General features: G+C 38.5%; 1 protein-coding gene across 4 annotated transcripts in view; it reads right to left on the bottom strand.

The window, feature by feature from the left end:
- Window positions 1-209: 209 nt before the first annotated feature.
- Window positions 210-24640, bottom strand: part of LOC101854788 (ubiquitin carboxyl-terminal hydrolase 36) — a 42152-nt gene continuing 17721 nt past the window's right edge. For 3 of the 4 annotated variants that reach the window (XM_013081457.2, XM_005096546.3, XM_005096545.3), the window contains 7 exons: window positions 22844-22916; window positions 20271-21341; window positions 15966-16700; window positions 14748-14897; window positions 13636-13748; window positions 10686-10778; window positions 210-5472 (listed from right to left, as the gene is read on the bottom strand). In XM_013081457.2, the coding sequence (XP_012936911.1) occupies window positions 5266-5472; window positions 10686-10778; window positions 13636-13748; window positions 14748-14897; window positions 15966-16700; window positions 20271-21341; window positions 22844-22916 (2442 nt within the window). In that variant the 3' untranslated portion in view covers window positions 210-5265. The remainder of the gene's footprint in view (window positions 5473-10685; window positions 10779-13635; window positions 13749-14747; window positions 14898-15965; window positions 16701-20270; window positions 21342-22843; window positions 22917-24640) is intronic. The other variant, XM_005096547.3, reaches the window with a different exon arrangement.

Raw genomic sequence — 24640 nt, 5'->3', positions numbered from 1 at the left:
GGAAATCTTTTAATATAAAAGAAATCCTGTGCAAAATACAAAGCAAATCTATAGGCAATGGAAAACATTTGCGAGAAATCATAAAAGAAAATGACATCCATTTGTCCCAAGTTTTTCAAAGTGTAAAAAGGGGATTTGGCTCAAAATGTGTTTGAACAAACCACCACAAAATCGTGAACATGACGACTCTTAGAAGCAGGAGAACTCACTTTTTTTTTTTAAAGGGGACTACAGGAAAGAAAATAACACAGAGACACTTTCACATACACTGGTCATTATTGTAATGGGCTATTGACAAATCCCACCACATGCACAAAGTTCTGATGTGGAAAAGAAAAAAACTGAAGAATGGTAAAAAAAAAATAATACACTATATTCGCACTGTTTACTGTCCATTTTAAACTGACAGAAAATACAGAGCTGCTAAAAGTTGCATAACATTCAGCAGCATTGAAATAATAAAATGTAGACATGGTCATCAAAGTTATAGTGAGCCAACCACTCAAGAATTCAGATTAGCATCAGTTACAACAGACACATGTTAGAGTTAGTCTCTGGTCACCTAGCTCTCAGGCTTAACATTTTGTATTGAAGTCTGCGTTGTCAGAGCTGGTTCACCCTTGCCCTCAACTCCTAGGACTTTCAGGTTCATTTCTCTTTAGAACGCTTAGCCACTTCTGAAATGAACACTTCTTGAGCAATTTTAAAGACCGAAACTGAAACAATATGCATTCATTTGTGGTTTTGGAGAGAACAAAATAAATTAACTATATGTACAGAACAAAAAATTGCCAAAGTTGCTCACTAACCATACAACTAAATTTGAACAAAGGCAGTTACTTGATTATGAACTTGCACAAAAACACACAACTTTATTGTAAAAGTTCAGCAATAGCCCTCGGCGTCTCTGACAAGAACGAAATTCCCATCACTCATCTTCCACAATTCAGTTGTGCTCCAGATTTCTTGAGTGACCCATTGGGTCTCAATGTGTAACATGCCAGTGTTTTATTTGTAACATGTCAGACACTTGGTATGCATGAATGTACAAAATTGTAATACTAGTTTTTATTAATCACAGTAAAAGATCACTTTCTAAGCATGGAAGAATTGGCCATTTCACGTGGACTCATCTTTTTTCCCTATCTTCTTCGTTGAGATACCTTTACTCCTTTTCTGTAAAGATTTTTTTTAAGACTGGAGAAAAAACCAAGCCCAAAAAACAGTTCTGAGCTCGTATTATGGGGTGACATGTAGTAATATTTTCTTCTATTTCTAACAAATATCTGACAGGCACAATTGTAACCATAAGTTTCAATGATGTGCAAAACAAACCCCAAGAAACAAAAACTTCTCTACTCAGAGTGACACTTCCTTTGATCAAACCAGCAGAGTGCACATTTCCCACACCTCCGGCTAATGAACAATTTCAATCCAGCACTCTAAGCCAAATTATACAAGACAGGTTTAACCACCTCTGACAAGACGACAAATTAAAAAAACAACAGAATTATGGATACCTAAATATGTGCAACTGGTTCTAAAAAACTCCATGTCCAAGAAAACACTCTTAGTAAATTTCTAGCCCATTACCTCGCTTCCTATTAATTCACTTGTTCCTTGAGGCTAAGCTATAAAATTATATAAACTTGAATTCAATTACAATTAATGCAAAGAAAAGCATTTATTCAACAACATACTCTAATACAATTTATAATGAAGAAAGCAGCATGAGCACTCTATACAATGAGAGGTAACCTCTTTCAAAAAGCTCAAAAGCTCTTCACAACTTTCAGTTTCTAGTAAATCAGCAATTTTGTAGGTGAGTCTTTACCAAAACAGACTCACAAAACCTTTGGAAACTGAAGTAGGATTTTTTTCAGAATCCCCGTAAAAAGCGGAAAACAAGACATGTAACAGAAGGCAGTTTAGAGAAAATTTCAAAGTTGTCTGACATGCTTTAAAATACTTTCATTTGAAAGCCCTTGCCTTCACGATCATAAAACAGTTTACATTGTGTTGATATCTTTATTGGTTAAAAGGTTATGGCGATTTTTTCATACCTAAAATCCTGCCAATTTCAGACCATTGTTAACATTGAGTTTTTGTGACATCAAAATGCAACTTTACAAAACAAATGACCATTACTCTTCTAAATGTGTTATACATCAATTTGTTGGGAATTTTATATAGAATGCACAAAACTACAAAACGCCTCTTTAAAAAGTCACAATATTTTTTTGGTTAAAAAATCACCCTAAAAAATAACACAAAATTGACAAAACGGGCAATATCTTTGCTGCTAATAGTCATATTTACACAAACCATACTTTATTCTCTTTGTTTTTCGTCACTGTTCATAATTATTAAAGAATTAAGCCAATTAAGTAGTAATTTTCTAATTTTATGGGCATTCTTATGAATTTAAACTTTGTTTTTTAGGGCTTTCTCATCTTAAAACTGATTCTGTAAAAAAAAATTTTTTTTTAACTCTTAATGACCATAAGTCAGCTCCCCATCCTTCTTTTTCAGTTTTGTGCATACATTTGTGTCAAACTATATTTTATGCTTTCAAATATAAAGAGCTTATAAAGTCAAGAAAAGTGTTCTTCGGAGACATACATTTTAGTAGTAAGCCCACTGGAACATTTAATAAACTGCAGAAAGAATACCAGAAAATAACAAAATCATCTTATGATCTTCACTTGCACATGCAATTTTTAAAATAAGTTATAGTCTACCTCATTTTTTTTTTTCCACACATTTTAATTCACTATTATTGACAATTGTATTGTTCTGAGTTATCATCAATTAGCAATATTTTCATGGATGAGCACAATCTTTTTAAAAAATCATAAGTCAGAGACTCATGGTCTGAAAATTCTCCTGCTATTCTTTGGCCAATATCAAAGAAAACAGCACAATTTGATAACGTAAAAAGTAAAAATATCCAGAAAATAACACAAAATTAATAGGTACTGAAAGACTGAGCAGAGGCTTAAAAACTTTGTTCTCTACTAGTAAGTTTGTGCAAAACTGATTTTTAGATAAAAGTTATTGGTATCTAATAAAAGTAAGTGGTTGTAATGATGAGATTATTATTATTGACTGAATAATATGGCTAGATGCTGAATCTAAAATTACTTAAAACTGTACAATTCCAAGTTTTATTTCCATTCCAAAGCCCAAAATCTTTTAATAAGTTAGATCTAGAAGATGCAGGCTCTCTGACTGCTGCTGTACTAAATAATGCTAATTCTAAACAGGAAAATCTAGATTTAGCTATCATCTGCACTATTCAAGAGCCAAATATGATAAAATAAAAAGCATAAAATATAGTTTGACACAAATGTATGCACAAAACTTTGAAAAAGAAGGATGGGGAGCTGACTTAATATTCTGAAAATAGCTGGGGAAATATTCTGAAGCAAATATTTCCAGTTCAACCAAATCGATTTTTACGTGAAGACTGACATTTTGAAGATCTTTCATTTCCGTTTAAAGAGATGTATCAGATGTGGTAGTGCGATTCACAAAACGAACCAAAACCCACAATAACGTGAGGCTTCACGGCAGATCATATAAGTCTACGGGCGTATCGTGGCTGATTCGCCCAGCCGTGAGCGCATTCACTAAACTGCCTATTAACAGGCAATGATTTTGACAAATAGAACCAAATGGGCAGAAGTTTGCAAACATCAATACAGGTAACATCTGGCCGGGCAACATCTCAACACATTAATGCAAGTACACAAGTTTTGCTGACGACAAAGGTAAACAAACCATAAGGCCAATCTAATTTTGTCATTAAACAACCAGCCATATGATTAAACAAAAGAGTAATACGGTTCCAAAACACAAAAACAGGCACCTGAGTAATAACACCTCTGTATTTCTTGACATACAGACTGTGCACTCTGGAAAATTATGAATATAAAAGAAAGAGTAATTAACTAGAGCTTTCTTGCAAATAATGTCTTTTGACTGCCAGTGAGGATGTAGGAGTTTTCACAACCTGAGTGCAAAAGTCATTGAAAAGCAAAGTTCTTTATGAGTCAACGAGTCTTTAAAACAAGTTCGTTCATTTTTCCGCTGTTCCCTTCCTTGGTTATAACAGAAACCATGAGATTATCAATTCTGCATGAAATATTGGATTTGTGAATGTCTTGATGAAACCTGTCTGTGAAATGATAGGTACATGAGTGGTCTAAAACATTTTCTAAGAAATCAATCATAAAAGCATGAACATATGAAAAGGCAAGAAGCATGACAAGCTAAGATGAAGACAAACAATTTTTTTAGTTGCGCTAGAGATAAAATTTGCTAGGAAATTATTTGGAACATGTCAGAAAACTTATAAAAAATTTGCTTCTCCTTTGAAATCTTTCCCTATCCCATCCTTGGCTTCACAAAACTCTCTTGACATCATTGAAAATATACAGGCTGCCTGACAGAAGAAAACATTAGATGTCTCCACAAAACTTCACCGGGCAAGGAGGGAAATACAGTGACCCTAAAATTCAATTGTCTAGCTAGATACTGGAGTTTGGGGCAACCCACCACAACAACAAAAACCCCACCAAACAAACAAGGGGTTGAATTCAGACTGAAATATATCAAGTCCTAGTGTAAACCAAATACCAGTGAGCATTTATATTGATTAAGAATCAGTGCGATTCACAGTTCAAAAAGGAAATCTTGCTTATACACAAAATCTCAGAAATTGTACAAGATAAAGCATTTTACTTCAGTTTTCAGCGCATTAACTTACAATACTCGTAAAACAAATGAAGACAAAACTTCCAAACATAAAACAAAACATGATGGGGGAGAGACTTTTACAAACATCCAATTTTGTTGTGTTCAAGTGAAAGTTTACATGACTGGCATGATTATCCTTCCCAGTTGACATACACTGGAGTTTATGACAATAGCTGGAATAATGTCTATATACATATGCCAATGAATCACTATTGCTCAAGTAAAAATTTAAAAAGTAGAATATTCATGCACATGCTGCATTCCTACATGCTTAACAATTTTCCAGTCTCCCACAATTTCAAACATCTGCACAAAGGCACTTTCATACAAGCTAAAAGAGTTATTTCTTTCAAAAAGATGCTGCAAAAGTCTCTTTGGACTAGTCCCTTGAGACACAATCAATTACTTCATAACAAGATTTTAAAAAGCTACCGGTAATAATGCTCGCTGGCCAAAACGTACTTAACACTGAAATCAATGCAACACTATATATACACACCATCATCAATAAGAGAAAGTACTGGTCTGAGAACGATAAGGCTTGAAACGATTGCTGTTGTTCTTACTATACGTCTGATAGTCGTTGTGTCGCCACGGGTGAGAGGAGGATGACGATGATGATGATAACTGAGACTTTTTATGGTAGTGATGGTCGTGGTGCTGGTGGTAGCTGTGATCCTGAGACCAGGAGGAAGAGGAAGCGTCCCTATGCTGGGGGTCATAAAAGAAAATAATTTCCACTGTAGCCTACATCAAATGTCACACTCACAGTCATTAAAATGTGCATAACAATACAAAACAGTTGTCTCCGCCAAAGATCCCACCACTTACGATCCAGGTTCGCTTAAGGGCTGGTGGGGCACCTAGAAATCGTGTTTTGGGTTCAAATTTTCCATTCCGTAGTCCTGTACTTCGCCACGCCGTCACTCCCACCCAAGACGGTCTTTGCTCACACGATGCTGTATTTTTATGATGCGAATGTGCGCAGGGTCAGTGACCGGTCACGATGGCGAGCCAGACAATCTAAAAATCGGACGAAGCTTGAATTTTCTTTCCTTTTTTTCACACAAGTGACAGCACAGAGACGATTCGGAGTATGTATTAAATTTTATTTGCACGCGACACAGCGTTTATACTGCACAACCTGCATGTCACAAATGTTGCGTTCAGACTACCGCTAGCAAACTTCTGGGTGGTAACGAAGGCGAAAGTAGATCTTGATTTTCCCGATCAAGCCTCGGTGTCACATACACTTCCGCCTGTTCGTGTGAAAGTGAAACGTACTCTCGGACGGCGAAAAGCTGAACGAATATAATATCACAATCGCGACCGGCAAAATTGAACTTACAGACCTTATCGGACTTGGTTTTCAAATATAGTATTCCAGTTCCGCGATACTACTGAAACTATTTTGACAAAAGATGGGACTTGAGATAATAAGGATTACTTGCCTAAGCTGAATCTCGTATTTTTCGCATTCCAACATGCGTATTTTTTCATGAAAAGTCGTATTCGCGTATTTTCGGCAAAAAATCGTATTAGCATAAGTAAAATTGTACTGGTTGGCATCTCTGAAGCATATATAAAAAATTCAACCCGCCAAATTTAAGAGCTACATATTTACGGGTGGCATGTCAAATAAGATGTGAATCGGTTAATAAATCAGTGTTTCCACCAGCTGAAGCTGAAAAGTAAGGAAAATTCTGCGGCCCCCAGCAGGGTCCTGGGACAGCGTCCCGGTGGGGGTTCAGAGGGCGGAGCCCTTGAAGAAATTGAAATTTAGTGCTTTTAGAGGGTAGAAAATGGCATTTGGGAGCCTGTTTGAAGATGTTGCCTACAGCCCATAATATTTATTTTTTCACCAACATTTTGTCTTGTTTGACTTCATCACCAGCATCTTTCCAATGCTGGAAATGTTTAAAAGCAGATTTCCCTTTCATTGCTACTATAATTCAATTAATTTGTAGTCGCACCATTGACAGCAGGCAAACCTGGGAATAATGAATAGATGTACCTTCAAAATACGGTTGCGCAGCGCATACCCACATTTTTTCTAAATTTTCATGTATGAAAGTCGCCTGTCACAACCTCGGAACACCACTTTGAATTATTCTTGATTTTATACGAGGTGCCCGACTCGATCGCCTCAAAAACAAACGTGTTTGTTTTCAGTTTCAAAACAAACATGGTTGTTCGACCGAGTCGGGCGATCAGCGCAATTGGCCGATCCCATCCGTAGTGGGCACGACCGTATCAGCATATATTTCTTTCTTCGCGGCCCTTATCCTTATATTGCGTTCACGTGCCGTAGAATCTTCGTATTGATAATTTCTCTAGATCTAGATAAAATTTGCGAAAAAAAGTTTCTTTCCGACAGTAATTTTCTGTCTAAGATCAAAATCAGTCTTGATCAACGCGCAGTTTTTCCAGCCGCGGCAACAATCCGAAGATAGACAGAAGGAATGAGTGAATGACAGAAAGGAGGAAGTTGGCACAAAAAGTTCACCAGATTTTGATCCATCTGCAGGTAAAAAATGTACTGCTGACCAACACGCAATGAATGCATGGGCCTGGGACAACCTCCCTGCTGGGACATGGCGGTATAATGTCCGATTGCAGGAAATGCGCAATTTGGCAGGTTTCTATAACGTTAACTTGTTGCCGAGAGAATTACCGTAAATATCCGTACCTTATACAAGACAAGTACAGAATTTCTGCAGTCCTGCACTGTCGCAGTTTTTTTACGGAGGGAGTAGATAATGATGAAGGGACAAGTACGGAACTGGCAGAAAATACGGATTTCCGTAAAAATACGGAAGAGTGGAAGCACTGATAAATACTGGAATAACATGGGACTGAAAAAGGTAAACAAAATCCAATATGGCTGCCGTATCCATAGCAACCAATTCACAATATACTTTTTGAACTATTGATTTAAAATCCCCAATAACACACGATGTCCCACAGCAAATGATAAGCGATAGGGACACTCAGACACGGGACCAGCAGGAACAAGAGGTTACCGAATAACGGTTATTGGGGCAGAAATTTGCGGGAAAAGGAGAAGAATATGAAATCTAAAGTCCTAATGCTACGCGGCTGACACGAAAAAGGCGTACAATATACGAAAAAGTCTTATAAGTGTACTTACTACCCATTACACCATCTGGCATTTAGGGCAGCAACAAAGGATCTCAAGCTCTGTCTGTTTTGGGCCATCTTGGTCAGCGTTCCCCAGCGTTATAAGTGTACAAAAGTTTTAAAAAGTAAGAATGCGTAATTTTCGCGTGAGGTTGGCAGCTCTGCTATCGCCCTTATTCTCTAATCTTCAACACCTATTTAACCTATTTGTGTTACCAAAACTAAACCAAAAAAAAAAAAAAGAAAAAGAAAAAAAAAGATAAGGAAAAGAAACACAAAAGAAGTGAAAGAACATACTACCGCCCCAAAGGGCCTGTTAACTCACACGAAGAAAAGTACAGAACAGTCCTAGAACATTATCAGTCCCACGAATATTACCAAGAGTGAGAAGACCATTATCTCTAATCTAATGTTAACCCTTAGAGTGCTGGTCACGACGGCCCGAACTTCCGTAAAGCGTTGATTGCGACCGGTTGCGATAGACATTGGCATAGTATAACATGATGTACGGAAAGAACGAAGAACTTATTTTTATACTGCTGGCTGGTAGGCTACGCAGAATTGATTTCACCCGCCATTTTTCCTGTCACGGGGTTCGATCGATGTGCAAGGAGTGACAATGAAGTTGGAAAATTCGCGATGGCGACCTGCGACGAACATGAAAATAGTGTCGCATCAGATTCAGATGAAGATGTTCCGTGTATTTTCCTTGAATTGGAAGATGATTTCGAGGGTTTTGAGCTAGAGCTAACACTTTGTGAACAGGGGTTGGGTTGATTTAAATCCGTTGATTTTTTAAATTTAAATCAACTTGATTTTTAAAATAAAAATCAGTGGTTTAAATCACTTTTTTTAAAATATTATTTTTATTCAGTTTTTATATATTTCAACATTCAGAATTCCTTTCCTTGGTTTCATAAAACAGATATAAGGTTTAGTAGACTAATATAATCATGCTTAAAAGTCTGCTTTCCACCCTTTCACTGTAAAATAATACAGTATTCAATTTACTTTTTTTTTCCATAATTGAAATCAGAGCTGGGTTGATTTAAATCAGCTGATTTTTTTTATTTTAATCAACTTGATTTTTTAAAAAAACATCAGTGATTTAAATCACTTTTTTTTTTAAATGTATTAAGTTTTTACATATTTAAACATTCAGAATTCCCTTCCTTGGTTTTATTAAACAGATATAAGGTTTAGTAGACTAATATAATCATGCTTAAAAGTCTGCTTTCCCCCCTGTCACTGTAAGTAGTAAAATAATACAGTATTCAATTTACTTTTTTTTTTCATAATTGAAATTAGCATTTTCTTTTTCTTTTTAGACAAACACAAGTGCGCGCACACACACACACTGTAATAAAATGCAAGTTTATCTATGCATAATTACCCCCCCCCCCCTCCCTTTTAGACTGACATTTTCTTCATTTTAAATTGTCTGTAGCCATAATTCACTTATATAGCAGATTAAGGCTTTCTTGTTTGTTGTTTAGTATAGGGTTTTACGGCGCTCGCAACTGCATAAGGTCATATGAGCGTGCGGGACACACTAATACTTTTTCGTTGGTAGGAAATTTTGAATTTTGCCCGGGTGGCGGCCGAAGCCTACTCTTATCGATTTTAGGCCACCAAGGGATCTTTAACGTGCGCAACTTGCACACGGGCCCTCCGAGATTTTTCGCCCTTGTCCGAGAAGGCTAGGTGTAGATCTTTCCTACCAGAAGATCAGGGGTGTGGCAGAAAGACAGCAGTTAGGAGGAGCCAAGGAGTAGCAGTAGAAAGGCTGCAGAAAGAGTCAGGAGCCCAGAGGAGGGGGCAAAGGAGGTGAGGGGGTGGGGGCAGAAAGTGGAGATGAAAGCAGACAACAGAACATTGTTAGAGATCAGGAAAGGATGTGAAAGGAGACAATTTTAGAGAAGAAAATGTTTTGGTCGCTACCCGGAATCAAACGCGGGACCTTTGAATGAGAGGCCAACACCTTAACCCCTAGGCCACGAGAGCCCCCCTAAGGCTTTCTAAAATTGCAGTTGCTTAAATTAATAATTAGTTAAAATAAAGACAATGCATTTTGCACTAAAAGAACATACTTTTAGCCACCAAAAATCCGAAACTGTGTCGACATTTTAAAAATATAAACATTTTTTAAAATCTGATTTAAATTTTAAAAATTTTGATTTAAATTTATTTTTTTTAATCGATTTTTTAAATTTTTTATTTTAAAAAATCAAAATGGCTTTTTATTCATTCATTTCCAACACCACGACTAAAACAACTTCACAAAATACTTTTTGCATCGAACTTTCATAAAGAACTTCCAATATTCTAAAACTTTTATTCTTACCTTCATTAGAAATTTTGACAAATAAAAAAGTTATTATCCCCAAAAAAAAACCAAAAAGCGTTTGTGCAAATCTGGCGTTTTTCCAAAATAAATTCAGCATAGAGGGAAAATAAAAGGGGAAATAAGTCAGCGCTCTAGGGGTTAAATGGTACTAAAAGAATTGAAAAGAACATTTTCGCTGAAACGCAAATGAGACAGAAGGACTGCATTTGATAAACAATGACTCTTGCAAAGATCATTACTAAAAACATAAATACTAATACAATAAATAGCCTCTTTTTCTACTTTCGCCCTGTTTCATCGTCCTGATTTATTGGTTTCTTTTCTACAGTGAGTATCATTCAAAGGTGGCTCACATAAACAAAGAATTATCTTGCTGTTCCAACATCTTAGGCTTGTAAAAGATAAAACATGGAGCCAGTGTAGCAGCACAACTTACCTTGTCCCCTGACTTCAAAGACTGATGGTGTTGAAATGGGTTGTACGAGGAGTTAAAGCCATGATCTTCTTTCAACCTTTTTGTTTTCTTGACCTGAATAAAAGTGAAAATGAAAACAATTGCTCAATGGCCTTCACTCAGACAAAAGTCTCATAATATGTCATGACCTCTATCATGAACAAATCAATTTTAATTTTCCATTTGACAAAACACATTTTTTGACTCGAAATAATATATTTTTATGTGATGAAGAGCAAGCATGAAAAAATATTGCTGCTGTCAGATTTTTAAAAAGAGCCACACTAAATATCTTTGCGTACCTGTAACCATGGTAAAACTGAGTTCAGCACTTTTTCTTGCCAATGCCACTAGAAGCCTCAAAGCTCTTTGGGCTTACAATAAGCATCGGGAAAACTGAAGTTCTTCACCAGCCTGCCCCACAAACTAACCCACTGTCTCCAAACATCACTATCAATGGCAACAGCCTGAAGAACACCAAGAACTTTAAATATCTTGGAAGTTTCATCTCTGCAGACGGCTCCATCGATCAGGAAATTGATTCAAGAATCAGCAAAGCTAGCCAAGCTCTCGGTAGACTGAAAAACAAGGTACTAAAACAGCACAATGTCCGGCTGTCAACCAAAATCAAAGTGTACAAAGCTGTTGTGCTCTCCTCCCTCCTCTACGGTTCGGAGACCTGGACACTCTACAGGAAGCACATCAACAAATTAGAGCAGTTCCATCAAAGGGCTCTCCGCAGCATACTCGGCATCCGGTGGCAAGACCGCATCACCAATATTGAGGTCCTCAACCGGTCAAGCTCACAAAGCATAGTAAGCATGCTCGTCAAAGCCCAACTGAGATGGGTCGGCCATGTCATCCACATGGAAGACCACCGAATGCCCAAACAGCTGCTGTACGGCGAACTCGCAAGTGGCAAAAGAAATCTTGGGAGGCCAAAAAAGCGGTTCAAAGACATTATAAAGGAAAACCTTCAGCTCGCAAAGGTAACCCCCAAAGAACTCAAAAGAACTGCCACCGAAAGAAACGCCTGGCCAGCAGAAACAGTGATACAAACTACAGGGAGAGACTGACGACCAGAAGAGAGAGGAGACATAAGCCAACCACCACAACCACGACATTCCAGTGTCCCCTCTACAACAGACATTGTACATCCAAGATCGGATTGCACAGCCACATACGCGTCCACAGATGAGCTGCAGGATTCATAGTCATCTTCGGCAACGAAGGACTACCTACACACCACTATATTCCTTCAAAATATAATAAAAGGTCGAAACATTGTGGTAAATACACATTCCATAAAAAACTGTTTTATCAACACCATGCTTAATACTTTCTTAAATAAAAATTAAAACCAAAAAGCCTTTAAGTTTTCACTGCGACTTTGACCATTCAATCACAAAAGCAACAAATGTTTATAATGGATGAAAGTAGCATAAAGATCTCAATATCCCTGAGTTTAAAAAGTGACATTATCTCTGTTATGAATGTAAATAGCAAATTACTAATGGATGAAATAGTATTAGTAGCTTAAGTGAAAGTAGTAGGTCTCTGCAATCGAGTCATTTGCCTTTCATCCTGGTATGAAGTATACTGTCAGGGCCATTTTTTCTACCGTCAGCCAGCTGTGCCCCATACGTCTGACATCTACCCCCAGATTTCATACCCTGATGTATCTCGGCCTTCCTCTCTGTTCTGCCATTTTCGCTATTTCCTCTATAAACCTGCGCTTGTCTGCCTGTAAGTTCCACTCCTCTGTTGTTTTGTGTGTATTCTTCTTGTGCAGCTCTTTCAGCTAGTCCCGTTTTGTAAGTGTTTCCATGTGCTCCCTCTACTGCTGTGTTTTGTCTATCGACTCTTTAGAGATCAAACTGGAAATGAGTTTTATATATACTTTGGTATAAGTTCTGCCAAAGATTTTAGTTTTGTGATGCTAGTTGGAGCTTCTGTGGCAAGAAACTGCATGCTGTATTTGGCCCTCTTTTCTTAGTTTCCATTTGTGCTTTTAATTCTATTGATCCATAGCGTAAACTTACCAATACAAGATTATGGTCTAAACCTTTGTTAGCCCATTTTTACACTTAAAAACATCTTCCACTGATCTGAATTTCTTGCACACACAAATGTGGTCTATCCAATTTCCAGCTGTGTGGTCAGAGATATCCAGGTTGTCTTTTATGTATCCTTTTGCATGAAAAAATGCCTCCTCCTTTGACGACGTTGTTACCTGCACACAAGTCCTTCAGTCTTTCACCAATGTCTCCTCTTCTCTTATTCCACAGCGTCTCATGACCACTTTATCACCTGTGTTACCTCATCCTATCTTTGCATTATTATATTTTATGAGGATATTGACTTTGGCCATATATTCCTCCTATATCTGCTATTGTTGACCGTCAAACTAGTCCTTGGTTTCCTCCCCATTATCATTTGTGGGGACATAGCATTGGATAGCATTTAGGTCGACGTACCTGTTCTCTGTAGTATAGGATGCTCTTACTGATATTATTCCAACACGATCATGGCTTTTTCTGCTTTCCTCGGGAGCATGAAAGCTACACCTTCTTTAAGCCTTGCTTTTTCATCTGGGTGGCCAGAGTATAAAAAGCTCTCCAGGCTCTAATCTTTCTGATTTCATATCGTTTCTGCAAGTCTCAATTTAACTATACTGTTATCCTTCCTTTCCCTAGCTACCTGGAAAACCCTATCCGTTTAAAATATCATTCCACTGCTCCATGTTCCTATCTTTGTTATAATCTCGTTTGACATTAGTTTAACAGATAGGGACTTCGTTGCCATCTGCCACTAGTGAAAGAACTGTATCTCTCTTATGGGTGAAATTTAGCATGCATATCACACTAATGAGTAAAAGTAGCACACCTCAGCTCAGCAGAAAGAACAAAAAATCCCTCTACAAAGCACATACCTTTCCAGAATCAAGCTCTTCATTGTACTCCTCTGACCAATGACGCTTCTTGCTCAGCTTTTCTTCCTCTATCTCTTGGTCAACATGATTTTTGCCTCCATCCCATGATGATACTGAAATGAGGAGAATAGCAAGAATGTACCAGCACCACTATACAACACTGACAATAAGAAGGTGAAAACTAGCAATACATCCATCTATTAAAAAACATTAACAGTTGCTGAAGGAAGAGGTAACTCTTTTAATCCTGGCCGTACCCCCAAGGACTCTGTACCCGTTCTGGGGCAGCCACGCCATATAAGTTACGAGTACTCTTTGATTTTAAGAAAATTTGGCTGTTATGTTAGAAATTGAATGTACTATTTGAAAATGTATGTGGTTAGGAATTACACCAATTCCACAATGTAGATTTTGAGGTGTATTCCATCCTCCAACTTGACCCTGATTGCCGCGCCCACGACGTCCCCTTTGATTTACAAATCTACCCCTACGCATCGGTACTTCACGAAATCCAGTACTGGTCCCTTCACCATGATCTGAATCATTATTAGATGAGTCTAATTCCTGTTTGTTATCATCCACAATGGAATATACAGCACTGTCATTAGTCTAATTCCACCTCACAATCCAGCGCTACTTCTCTAAGTACTTCGTCGATCATGAACGTACGTTTTTGAGACGTTCTTCAAGCTTCTACACCCATCAAAAACACAAAAATCGCCGTTCATTGTTAAAATATAACTATTCAGACAGAATAAGAATTTTGCATACTTCGGTAGTTACAAGCAAAACTAGCTGTTTTATGTTTTTGTAAGTGTTTTATGGCACTTGCAACACAACACAATAAGGTCATATAAGTGCCGAAGGTTAGAGGTGTTACAGGAGAGTAACAAACATAAAAAAGAAGGAGGGAGGTAAAGACGATAGATGTTTGATAGGAAAGAAGAAGCAAACCACACCAGAGCATCCACCAACCACCCACATAAGCTGTTTGACATGATCGTATAGCTGTTCCGAGTTTACTCGTAGCCCGGTCTAGTCCTCGTTATGAGTCTAGCTGTAGCCCGGATAAAAAGAGTTAAGACCAAAAAGAAAAATGGAAAAAAACTCACCATTTCCCAGAGTCAGACTAGAACCGCCAATATCTCGTGCAATCTTGGGAACTCTTGTGCCGTCCCACTGAGCTTTAAGTTTGGAATGGTCCCCATTCTTCCTGGGGGCTAGGTCGTCCTTTACATAGTGATTCCACGCTTGGACAGAAGCTGGACAGAGATGTGCAACAGGAAGACATTACAAGCCAAGAAAGGTTTCCCAACTTCCCTAGAGGAAGAAATTTTTTTTTTCGTCAACATAAGATGCCAGTTATGAGACAAGATTGACATAAAGCACAAATGCATGGTATCGAGAGATTTAATTATACCCACACAGACATATATGCACATGCTACCACAGTGTGTCATCATCTCCTGCCCCTCCGCCCCCTCTTTCAAATAAAATAATAATTATTAATATTAATTTGACAGATAATCATTAAAAGCATTTGTATAGCGCATAACCCCGCTCTACCGCAAGCTCTGTGCGTTTTACACTTATATTAATACCCCAGCAGACAACAGAACACTCAGAAACATTATCAGCTTCCTGGGAAGCATACACTGCAAGCAGCTGATTAAGCCATCAAACACTAACAAACTTGACAAGATCTTTCACTGTCTATAGCTGGGTACCCATTCCCACCTGGCCGAAGTGAGGACAATTTGTGTAAAGTGCCTTCCCAAGTCAAGGACATGTTTGGATCCTGACAAGATTCGAACCCGTGACCTTACGGTTGCAAGTCTGACAGCCTAACTAATAGGCCACAGACGCCACCGCTAAGCCAGTCAGGCGTCGCTACAGCAGAAAGAAGGCTACTAAATAAGATTTTAATGATTACCCTTGGAATAGCAATGTCAGAAAAATATTAACCTTGAAAAAAACTTGCAGAGAGAGTAAACTGCACCAGAGCCTCCAACCACAAATGAGTTGGCAAGGACAAACCCAGTTCCTTCCTAAGACAATGAGCCATCAAACAACATAATTATGTCCCTCAAACACATACGATTCTGGAAAAAAAGATGACATTTCCCTCTCCACAACACAACTGCAGTTTACAAAATGGAAGTTCTGGGGTAAAACTTGATATAATCATCATCCCCCCCCCCCCAAAAAATAAATCAAAATCATGAAAATTGGTCATTCCTGATTCACACATGAGAGATGGGGCAAGTCGTGATCTCTCTATGACTCACCCGTGGGGTCAGAAACACACCAAAAAGTAACTAAACACCAACCTTTACTCTTGTACGGCACAAAACTCTCTCTTGGGGGAGGAGTGTCGATCGTCTTCTCCACCCATTCATAATCTTCCTCCGAGTGGCTGCTCTTGGAGGCCCGCTTGTTCCGACCTTTGCTATTTTGGCTGCTGTCGGAGGAGTCTGAGTCACACCTGCTGCGTTTCTGTTTCTTGTACGTGTGCCTTTTGTCGTAAGAGGAATCGCTGTCAGAACTGTCCCAATCTTTGCGATACTTTTTCTTCTGTTTTTCTACTTTCACTTTCTTGTGTTTGTGTTTCTTCTTCTTTTTTGAAGAAACTGAATCACTCCGAGATGAACTGTCATCCCGAACCTCATCATCTCTACCACTTGCATCCTGATCCTTGTGCTTCTGCTTTTTTTTGTGTTTTTTGACTTTCCGAAGCCCACTGTCACTGGCTGCAGAACTGCTAGGGGATACCAGGAGGCCCCTTGTGTCAGAAATATCCACTGGAGTACGAGGCACTTCTAACTCAAAAGGGGACTTCTTTTCCCTCTTCCTGTCCGGAGACTTCAGTCCAAAGAGAGATTTTCTAGGGACATCCTTTTTCTCCGATTTCGTATTAAGTCTTTGAGAACTAGAACCATCATTGTCAGTGGGCTTAATCTTTTCTGAAGAGGACGTCACAGACGAGAAGAAAAACGATTTATTGCTGAAACCATTCTCCACATCAGATTTTTGTAGCTTTGACGAGTGCCCATTTGAAGAGGACCCTGAAAAATGGACAAATATGATATGAGCCAAAGAGAAGGGGAAATAAAATTATGGCACCAGTAAGAACAAGTCGTCTTCACAGGACAGAGAAGTCAAATCAACCCTTGAGAAATCACCAATTTTATGAACGTCATATATATTATACTGCATCAGTCCACTCAGGAAGGAATAGAACATGCTTTATAAATTCCACATGTCTGATGATTTGAGTGCAAAAACCCTCCAATAACTAAATCAAACAATAATGTCATAAAAATACCAATACGAAGTTGCAAGGTGAATATTACTGAATTTTTGTGGAAAGTATGTCTCCTTTATAAAGAAAGGTATACTGGGAAGTTTTAATTATTTTAGCACTGTCTGAGTGCATTTCTTTGATCAATAAATAAATTTGTCAATACTTTATGTCTGATTTTTGTACCGATAGTCATGGCAGCAGCCACGATATTCCGTCTTGGAAGAGAGCGAGAAATTGAGATTGCCACTGAGGGTGCCCCACTTGGCTCTTTGATAATGAAAATTGAAAATAAAAACGAAGACTAGACTAAGCTTTCTATTTTCAAACTTTTCAATTGTCAGCTAACTCATTTTTGTTTTAAAGGTTAAACATGCGTTCGTGGCCAGCATAATTTCAAAAACTAAATCAATAGTACTGAAGTAATCAAAGGCATTGATATCAAATAAATAAAAAATGAGTTTCCAGAATTGTTTAAAACCCCCCATAACGTTACGACCCGAAGGAATATTAATATCCACTGACGCAACCATATTGTAGCAGTGTAAATGGCATCTTAGAACCGTGCAATGAAGTTGCGCCAAGGCTTCCCTGACCAAACCTATCACCACTCTTCACTGATTCATCAATTATTAATACTAAGCTCCAAAATCAAATGAGTATCACCTCTCATAAAAGACAGGGAGCAACCAAAGGCCAAAAGCAAAAAATCAAAGCTGGAAAAGATCAACTTGGACATCATTTGCAGGGCCATTAATTTTCATGCAGGAGGGGGGAAAATGCTTTGATGTGTGTACTGGTACTCAAGTTCGGTGTGGAGCAAACTTAAAGAACAACTGACAGTAGTGGGGAAAACACAGGTACTTCTTTCAGGTGTACATGCACATATCATTTTGTAACATGGATGGTTGTCTTGAATTTTTATCGATGTTCACTTTATTTTTAAAAAAGCTTAATTATCAAAACAATCAAAAGACCCTTCCCTTGGGAACAAAAACCCATTAGCAACTCCAGCTCCCTGCCACCTGATGTCCCAATGTTAAGTACAGACACATCGATAAATTATTATTATACTGTACACGTTTTTCTGCAATGAAAAGTTAAGTGGAAATTATTTTTGTCCAAGATCCCAAATTATTTGATTAAAAAAACATTAAAAACAAAACATCCCAACCCATAAAATCAATGTTTAGTGAGTAAAGAAAGGACATTAAGTTAAAATTTAAATATGATCATGTCGCCTTAAAGTAAGGGACAAGGCAATTTTTTAGAAAGCAAGTAAGGAAAAAGTACATGTGGCAAACATGCTCTTTCCACAACATGATAAAACTATAAAAGAGCTCACTCCCATTGTTTTGGGGTTTTTTTGTTTTTTTTTTAGTAAGTGTTTTACGGCACTTGAAACACAATAAGGTCAAATAGTGCCGAAGACTAGAGGTGTTACAAGAGAGTAATGAACAAAAAAGAAAGAGGGGAGACAAAGACGATACACATCTGACTGGAAAGAAGAAGCAAACCACACCACAGCACGCGCCAACCACCCACTCTCCCATTGTTAAATGCTAATTATACAAAACTAGTGAATATGGTCCTCATTAGAATGCTTGTTAAGAAGAAACAAGTTGCAGAAGGTGAACACAGACCTGCCATTCTATGAAATCTAAAAATCGGGACCTCGGCGGGAAAAAAATCGGGATTTGATTGGTGAAAAAAATCGGGATCAACGACAAATGAGTCCAGGGTGACTACCAAGCTCACTAAAATATTTTCCAAGAGTTTGCATAAATATATAAAAATGAATGTATATGCCCTGTGTGTCTGTGTGAGTGTGTGTGCGCTTAATCATTATTTTTTTTTTTTAATCTTGAAGTATCATGTTAAGCACTCCTTTCATAGTCCAAGTGCCGTGTGCCCCCCCCCCCCCCCGATAAGTCCCGAAAGATGTTTCAACTAGTGTGCATGAACTTAAGTTGACCCCCGACACACGTAGAACTCCCATGCCGAAGTCATGTAGCATGATGCAAACGCGCGATTGAAACCATTTTACTGACTGGACTTGATGGGCCCCACTAAGCAAAGCTCGGACAAAGCTTGTTTTGAAAGTAACAGCAAAACTATGAATAATATTGACCATTTATATATCACAATTCAAACAGTTATCAGGCCATCAACAGAGAATTCTGAGTGGAAACTAAAGCGAAAGTAGACCTCTTGAGAATTGTTCGTTTTTGTAGAGGTTATACGCCGCTCGCAACTGCATATAAGTCTCCCGAGAATGTCCCATGTCAAAATGCCAAATCGATATTGCTTCCGTTATAGAGTTGAAATAACACATGCAAGCAAAGATCCAAAACAACTTGGGGTGAGTCAACTACTCAATCCAGCATCGATATTTAGGAAAACAGGGCTCTGAGTTCCTGCTGACAAAAAGTTTAACGGGTGCTTCCCGCAACAGAGAAGAAGGCAAAGCAAGTCTTTTTAAAGAAAAATCCAGTGCAACAAACTGAACTAAAAAACCGGGACACACGCTATCGAAATCGGGATGCCCGAGATTTGGGGCTAAAGAATCGGGATGAGTGGCAGGTCTGTGAACATCTGAATGCGCATACTACAATAGTAACTAATCAGCTCATTATAAAATTGGAAAACCTACAAACAGATGGAAACTCCTCGCCACAGAGGCATCAGACTTTCTCTGACAATGTTCTTGCCTATTCAACAAGAAGCACTTCTACCATCACTATTTATTGCTTGTGTTTTTACAGTGACTCAGGCAGAAACAATGAGGTCAAGGAAATTGAGAAACAGAGAAAAACATGATGAAAGAATAAAATGACAGAAAAAGAGAGAAGGACCATGCACTAGTGCCCTCCTTGCCACATCAATTATCTACTGAAACTAATCTAGATATGAAAATCCAGTTGAAAAAATGGCCCTCTAAAAATTCTGCATATCAGCAACTTTACTCTTTGTCACATAAGGAAAAGGATTTGGAAGCAATGCCATGTGGGGTAGTGACAAGTGCTATGAGCTTCTTCACACAACAAAAACAAAAGTAGCACTAACAACACACTGGTCACAAATTCACATAACAATCACAAAAAAGCGAGATGAAAAGCCCCTATTCCAAAGCACAGATACCCACAAGATACTCATTCCAAAAAAAAAAATTTTTTTTTAATGAATGCACCTCGTACTAATTGAAAATTGCAAAGAACAGGACCTGATTTAGGATGAAAGGGGGTAAATAATGAGTGGGGAAAATTAGATCAAAGTTAAGTGCTCAGCAGGAGGGCGGGAAAGCAAACAGAGAGGAAGTGAAATGTTGATTTACCTTTGGACTCTACGGTCCACCCAGTGGTGGAATTGACACTGTTAGTGCTAGAGCAGGAGCCCCGGGGGCTCGGGGCACAGTCCTGGGGCTGGACCAGCCAGTTCCCCGCGGTGGCCTTTACCCTGGCCGAGCAGCTGGGTGTGGAGGAGGAGGATGATGAGACATTTACAACAGGAGGGAGCTCCAAAGCCACAACGCCACCCTTACCTGCTGCCGAGGCTTGAAACAGGGCGGAGGAGGAAGAGGTGGTGGTGGAGGTGGTGGTGGTGGTGGCGGTGTTGCCTTGAGCATTGACTTTTTTCGATACCCAAGAATGCTGAGATGAGGAGGAGGGGGAGGAAGAACCTTTCCAGCGGTGAGTGTCTGATGAGCGAGGGGACTGCTTAATGCCATTTTGACTATGCATCTGGTGGACATGAGGGGAGCGGGAGCCATCTTTTGTTTGGGACAAATTCTGCATGTCTGACGATACAGACGTCTTGTGAGTGGAGGAAATGCCACTTTTGTGTCCATCTCCAGAGTCAGACGGCAATGGTATTGACCTGACAGAAGCGTAGTTGTGATGATGGTGGTGATCCCCTGATGCCTGAATGTAGCTGCCACCAGAAGCAGATGACGATGTACTAGCAACATCTGTAGTCCTGTGATGAGGCGATTTGTTAAGTCGAACAGAGTTACCACCAGCACTGTTGTTTTCTTGCTCTGAGTCAGAATCATCATTGTATGGCACAAGACCAGAGGACTTTAATTGAGCTGCAGGTTTGTTGCTCCCACCACCGTTGACCACCTTTGACTTGCCATCAGGAGACTTCTCCATGGTAGTAGAATTCCCATGTTTGATCTGAAGAACAATACGCTTGCCATCGTCCTTCTGCTGCTGCAAGTGTAACTGCTTTTTCTGCTGAGGGGTTAAGATTGGGAAGGATATCTTGTTGTGAGCACCAGGCAAAGCTGAGGGTGACGTGCCATGAGGAACAATCTTCGGACCATTTGCAACAGAAGAGGATGAAAGCGATGAACCTGCAGGCTGCTGTCTCTTGATGGGGGTGCCCAACTCACTAGTCGCTTTTCCTGAGTGGAAAGAAAAAATATATTGTTCACTTCTATTAAGCGTTGGGGTTTTTTTCCAGTCAAATGAGTTGAGCTTTCCACCCCCTTAAAAACAGAACCATCTATTGATCAAGGTTGCCCCTAAGATTTAATATATCTGGAAATAAAGTGACTGTAAGCACACAAATATAATAACTGTAACCATATACACAACATGGAATACATGCTGTCATAAACAGAATGGGAAATGAAAAAATAACAGACCAGAACTGAGGATATTGCCCCAAAAGTTAACCTGTTTTTTCAAGTGCACTACTATTCAACAAACGCACAAATTAAATAATAATAATAATGGATTGCATTTATATAGCGCATATCCACTTATGCAATGCTCTATGCGCTTAACATGATACATATAATGGATTTACAAATCAATTTTAAAGATACATAGTGTTACATACTCAAGCAAACACATATTCACTCACGCACGCACCACACACATATACATACTCACATACATACATATGCACATACGCACATACAAACTCACAACGATCTACAGCTTGGATGCATTCTGTCTAATCGAAATATGATGAAAATAGAAATGATTTTAGTTTCTTCTTAAAAATTTCTAGATTTTCTGCTTCTCTGATAGTTTTTGGAAGCCTATTCCAAACAAGTGGGGCAAAATATGAAAAAGAGCGTTGGCCATATGATTTGAAATTTATTTTAGGCTTAACAAGGGTTGTTTTGTCACTAGATGATCTGAGCGTTCTAGGAGGCACATAGGGTGTTAAAAGCTGTTTTAGATAGTCCGGTGATAAATCATTTAAGCACTTGTAGCAAGTTAAACAGATTTTATATATGATACGCTCTTTCACTGGGAGCCAGTGTAATGCTTTTAAAATAGGAGTCACATGATCATGCTTTAGTTTTTTAGTAATTATTTTGGCAGCAATATTTTGTACTCTTTGTAGTTGTTGTAACTGTTCATCAGGTACACCAGCCAGTAAGGAATTGCAATTAATAGGGTACAAAAAAGTTAAAAACCATGCTTGAAAGTACAAAGCAATACATTTGTCACCGCTGCTGAAATGGTGAAAAGAAACCAAAAGACCACAAAAAGTCATGATGTGGGAGAGGACAGGTTCACACAAATGATTTTTTTTTTTAAAGCAAAAACATTAGTCAAATATGAGAAGCCTTTCTATACACTCCATAAATTTGTATTGCTGTGCGAGACACAAATAGGTTATTTCATATGCAAAGAGCTGTGGTCCCAAAGGTTAGGAATAAGAAGAAGGAAAGAAAGAAGGCAGAACCGACACACAAAATTAGCATTACACATGAAAATGTCAGCACAGCAATTAAAGTGATAAGCCACCATAATTACAGAAGCCCTATCATCTGCTGAGAGGTTATCCATTATAAAGGAACAATATATATTTCAAATGACACATAATGAAAATATTTAAGACATTTTGCTATTATGTCACAATGTGAAGGCAGCAACTCTGCATTACCATGAATCCCATTGACCATTTGGGTTTTCTCCTGCTTCAAATGGTTTTGTATCATCACGCTGGAGAATGGAACCTGAAAAATTCAAGGAGTAAAATTCAATAAACTATGCCAAGGTCACCCTCTAAAAGCCTGCTAATTCTATTTTCACAAGTGTTTTCTGGAAAGCACAAGTTTAACGATTAAAACTTAGTGCAATTCCTTATAAACAATAGTGTGCTTTTTTCTTTTTTTTCTTGCCATTTAAGAGAAGAACAAGGATAAAACAAACCTCAAAAGGGTGACTAGGGAACACTGACACATTACTAAATCACTGAATGTAAACCTGAGGGGTACGTAGTTTGAATACAGAAGAGATAACTATTTGGGCATATCATGATAAACCAGTGTAAACACATGTGCATAAGGTGAGGTGGGGTACTCAAAAGATGCAATAAATTCCCTGAGTAGAAGAGAACAAGTCATAATATTTCGCCTACGAACACAACACATCCCACTAAATTCATACCTTAATAGGATCCGCAAGGAAACCCCACCCGACTGCCCGTTGTGCGACTGCCAGGATAAAACAGTACCACACCACCTCTTTAACTGCCCTGCATTTTGCGACCCGCGTAGCACCTACCTACCTGCCTCCCCAGACATCGGAAATACTCTATACAGCCACAAAGCACAGCTGATTAAAACCTGTAAATTCTTTGCCATATCGACAGACCGAAGGGCTCGAACCCAAATGGCCGCTGGATCGTAAAAGTAAAAGTAAAGTGAAGTAGGTGAGGTGGGGTGGCTTGACTTGACTTTTTTGACAAAATTTAAATATTGACTTTTAGTGAGTGTTTTATCATCACATTTCTTCAAGGTCCTTTAGACCTGCATGTGAGCCTCAACCAGATTGTCTGAAAATTTTGCGCCCCCCCCCCAAAAAAAAACCCCCCCAGCTTTTGTGGGAGTCATAAGGAAGGACTACCGAGTAACGAGCGACCACCCCAACAAACACAAAATAAAGAAAAGACCTAACCCTAGGCCTACCCCAAAAAAGAACTTGCAACTGGCCTCATGTAAAAAGGCCAGCACAAGTCCAAAATTAAAAAATTTAAAAAAACCACACTCCAAAACAAACAAGGAGCATTAATATGGCCTACATCTAGACCTAGATTTAGATATATCTAGATCTACATTGCTATAAAATAGGGTTTGATACAATAACACACAATAGAATAGGGAATATGAATCCTCCATATATAATCTAGATCTAAATCTAGATCTAGATCTAGTAATCTAAATAAATCTAGATCTAGATATAGATCTTGTAGAACAAGTGAATAGGAATAGGCCTTGAACTAGAAATCTGCACCCGATTCCGAACAGAGGGACTCAGCTGAGTCTAGATTCTAGATCTAGATCTATATCTACATTAGATCTATATCTAGATTCTAGATCTAGATATTCTAAATAAATAAATAATTCACGCACCTGATGAAATGCTTTTTACCAACATTAATATTACAGCACAACCTATGATAGAGTTTGACACGATAGAATTGGAATATGAATCCTCCATTGAAGATAAATAATGATCTATATTATAAATCTAGATCTAGATTCTGTTAGAAGTGAGTCGGACTTGAATGAATCCACAGGATCTGAACAATTGAATTAGTCAACAAACGAAATTCAAAATGGCCGCTCTAGCAAGAAACTGAAAGTAGATAATTTAGGTCGTCGTCCTTTTTCGTATTCGCATTTCTACTCAGGTTCCGACAATTATGTCGGAAACGCCGACGTCGGCACGAAAACGA

The sequence above is a fragment of the Aplysia californica genome, unplaced genomic scaffold, assembly GCF_000002075.1.
Source record: "Aplysia californica isolate F4 #8 unplaced genomic scaffold, AplCal3.0 scaffold00131, whole genome shotgun sequence".
Taxonomy (NCBI): Eukaryota; Metazoa; Mollusca; class Gastropoda; order Aplysiida; family Aplysiidae; genus Aplysia; species Aplysia californica.
This window is presented reverse-complemented; position numbering and strand designations above follow the sequence as displayed.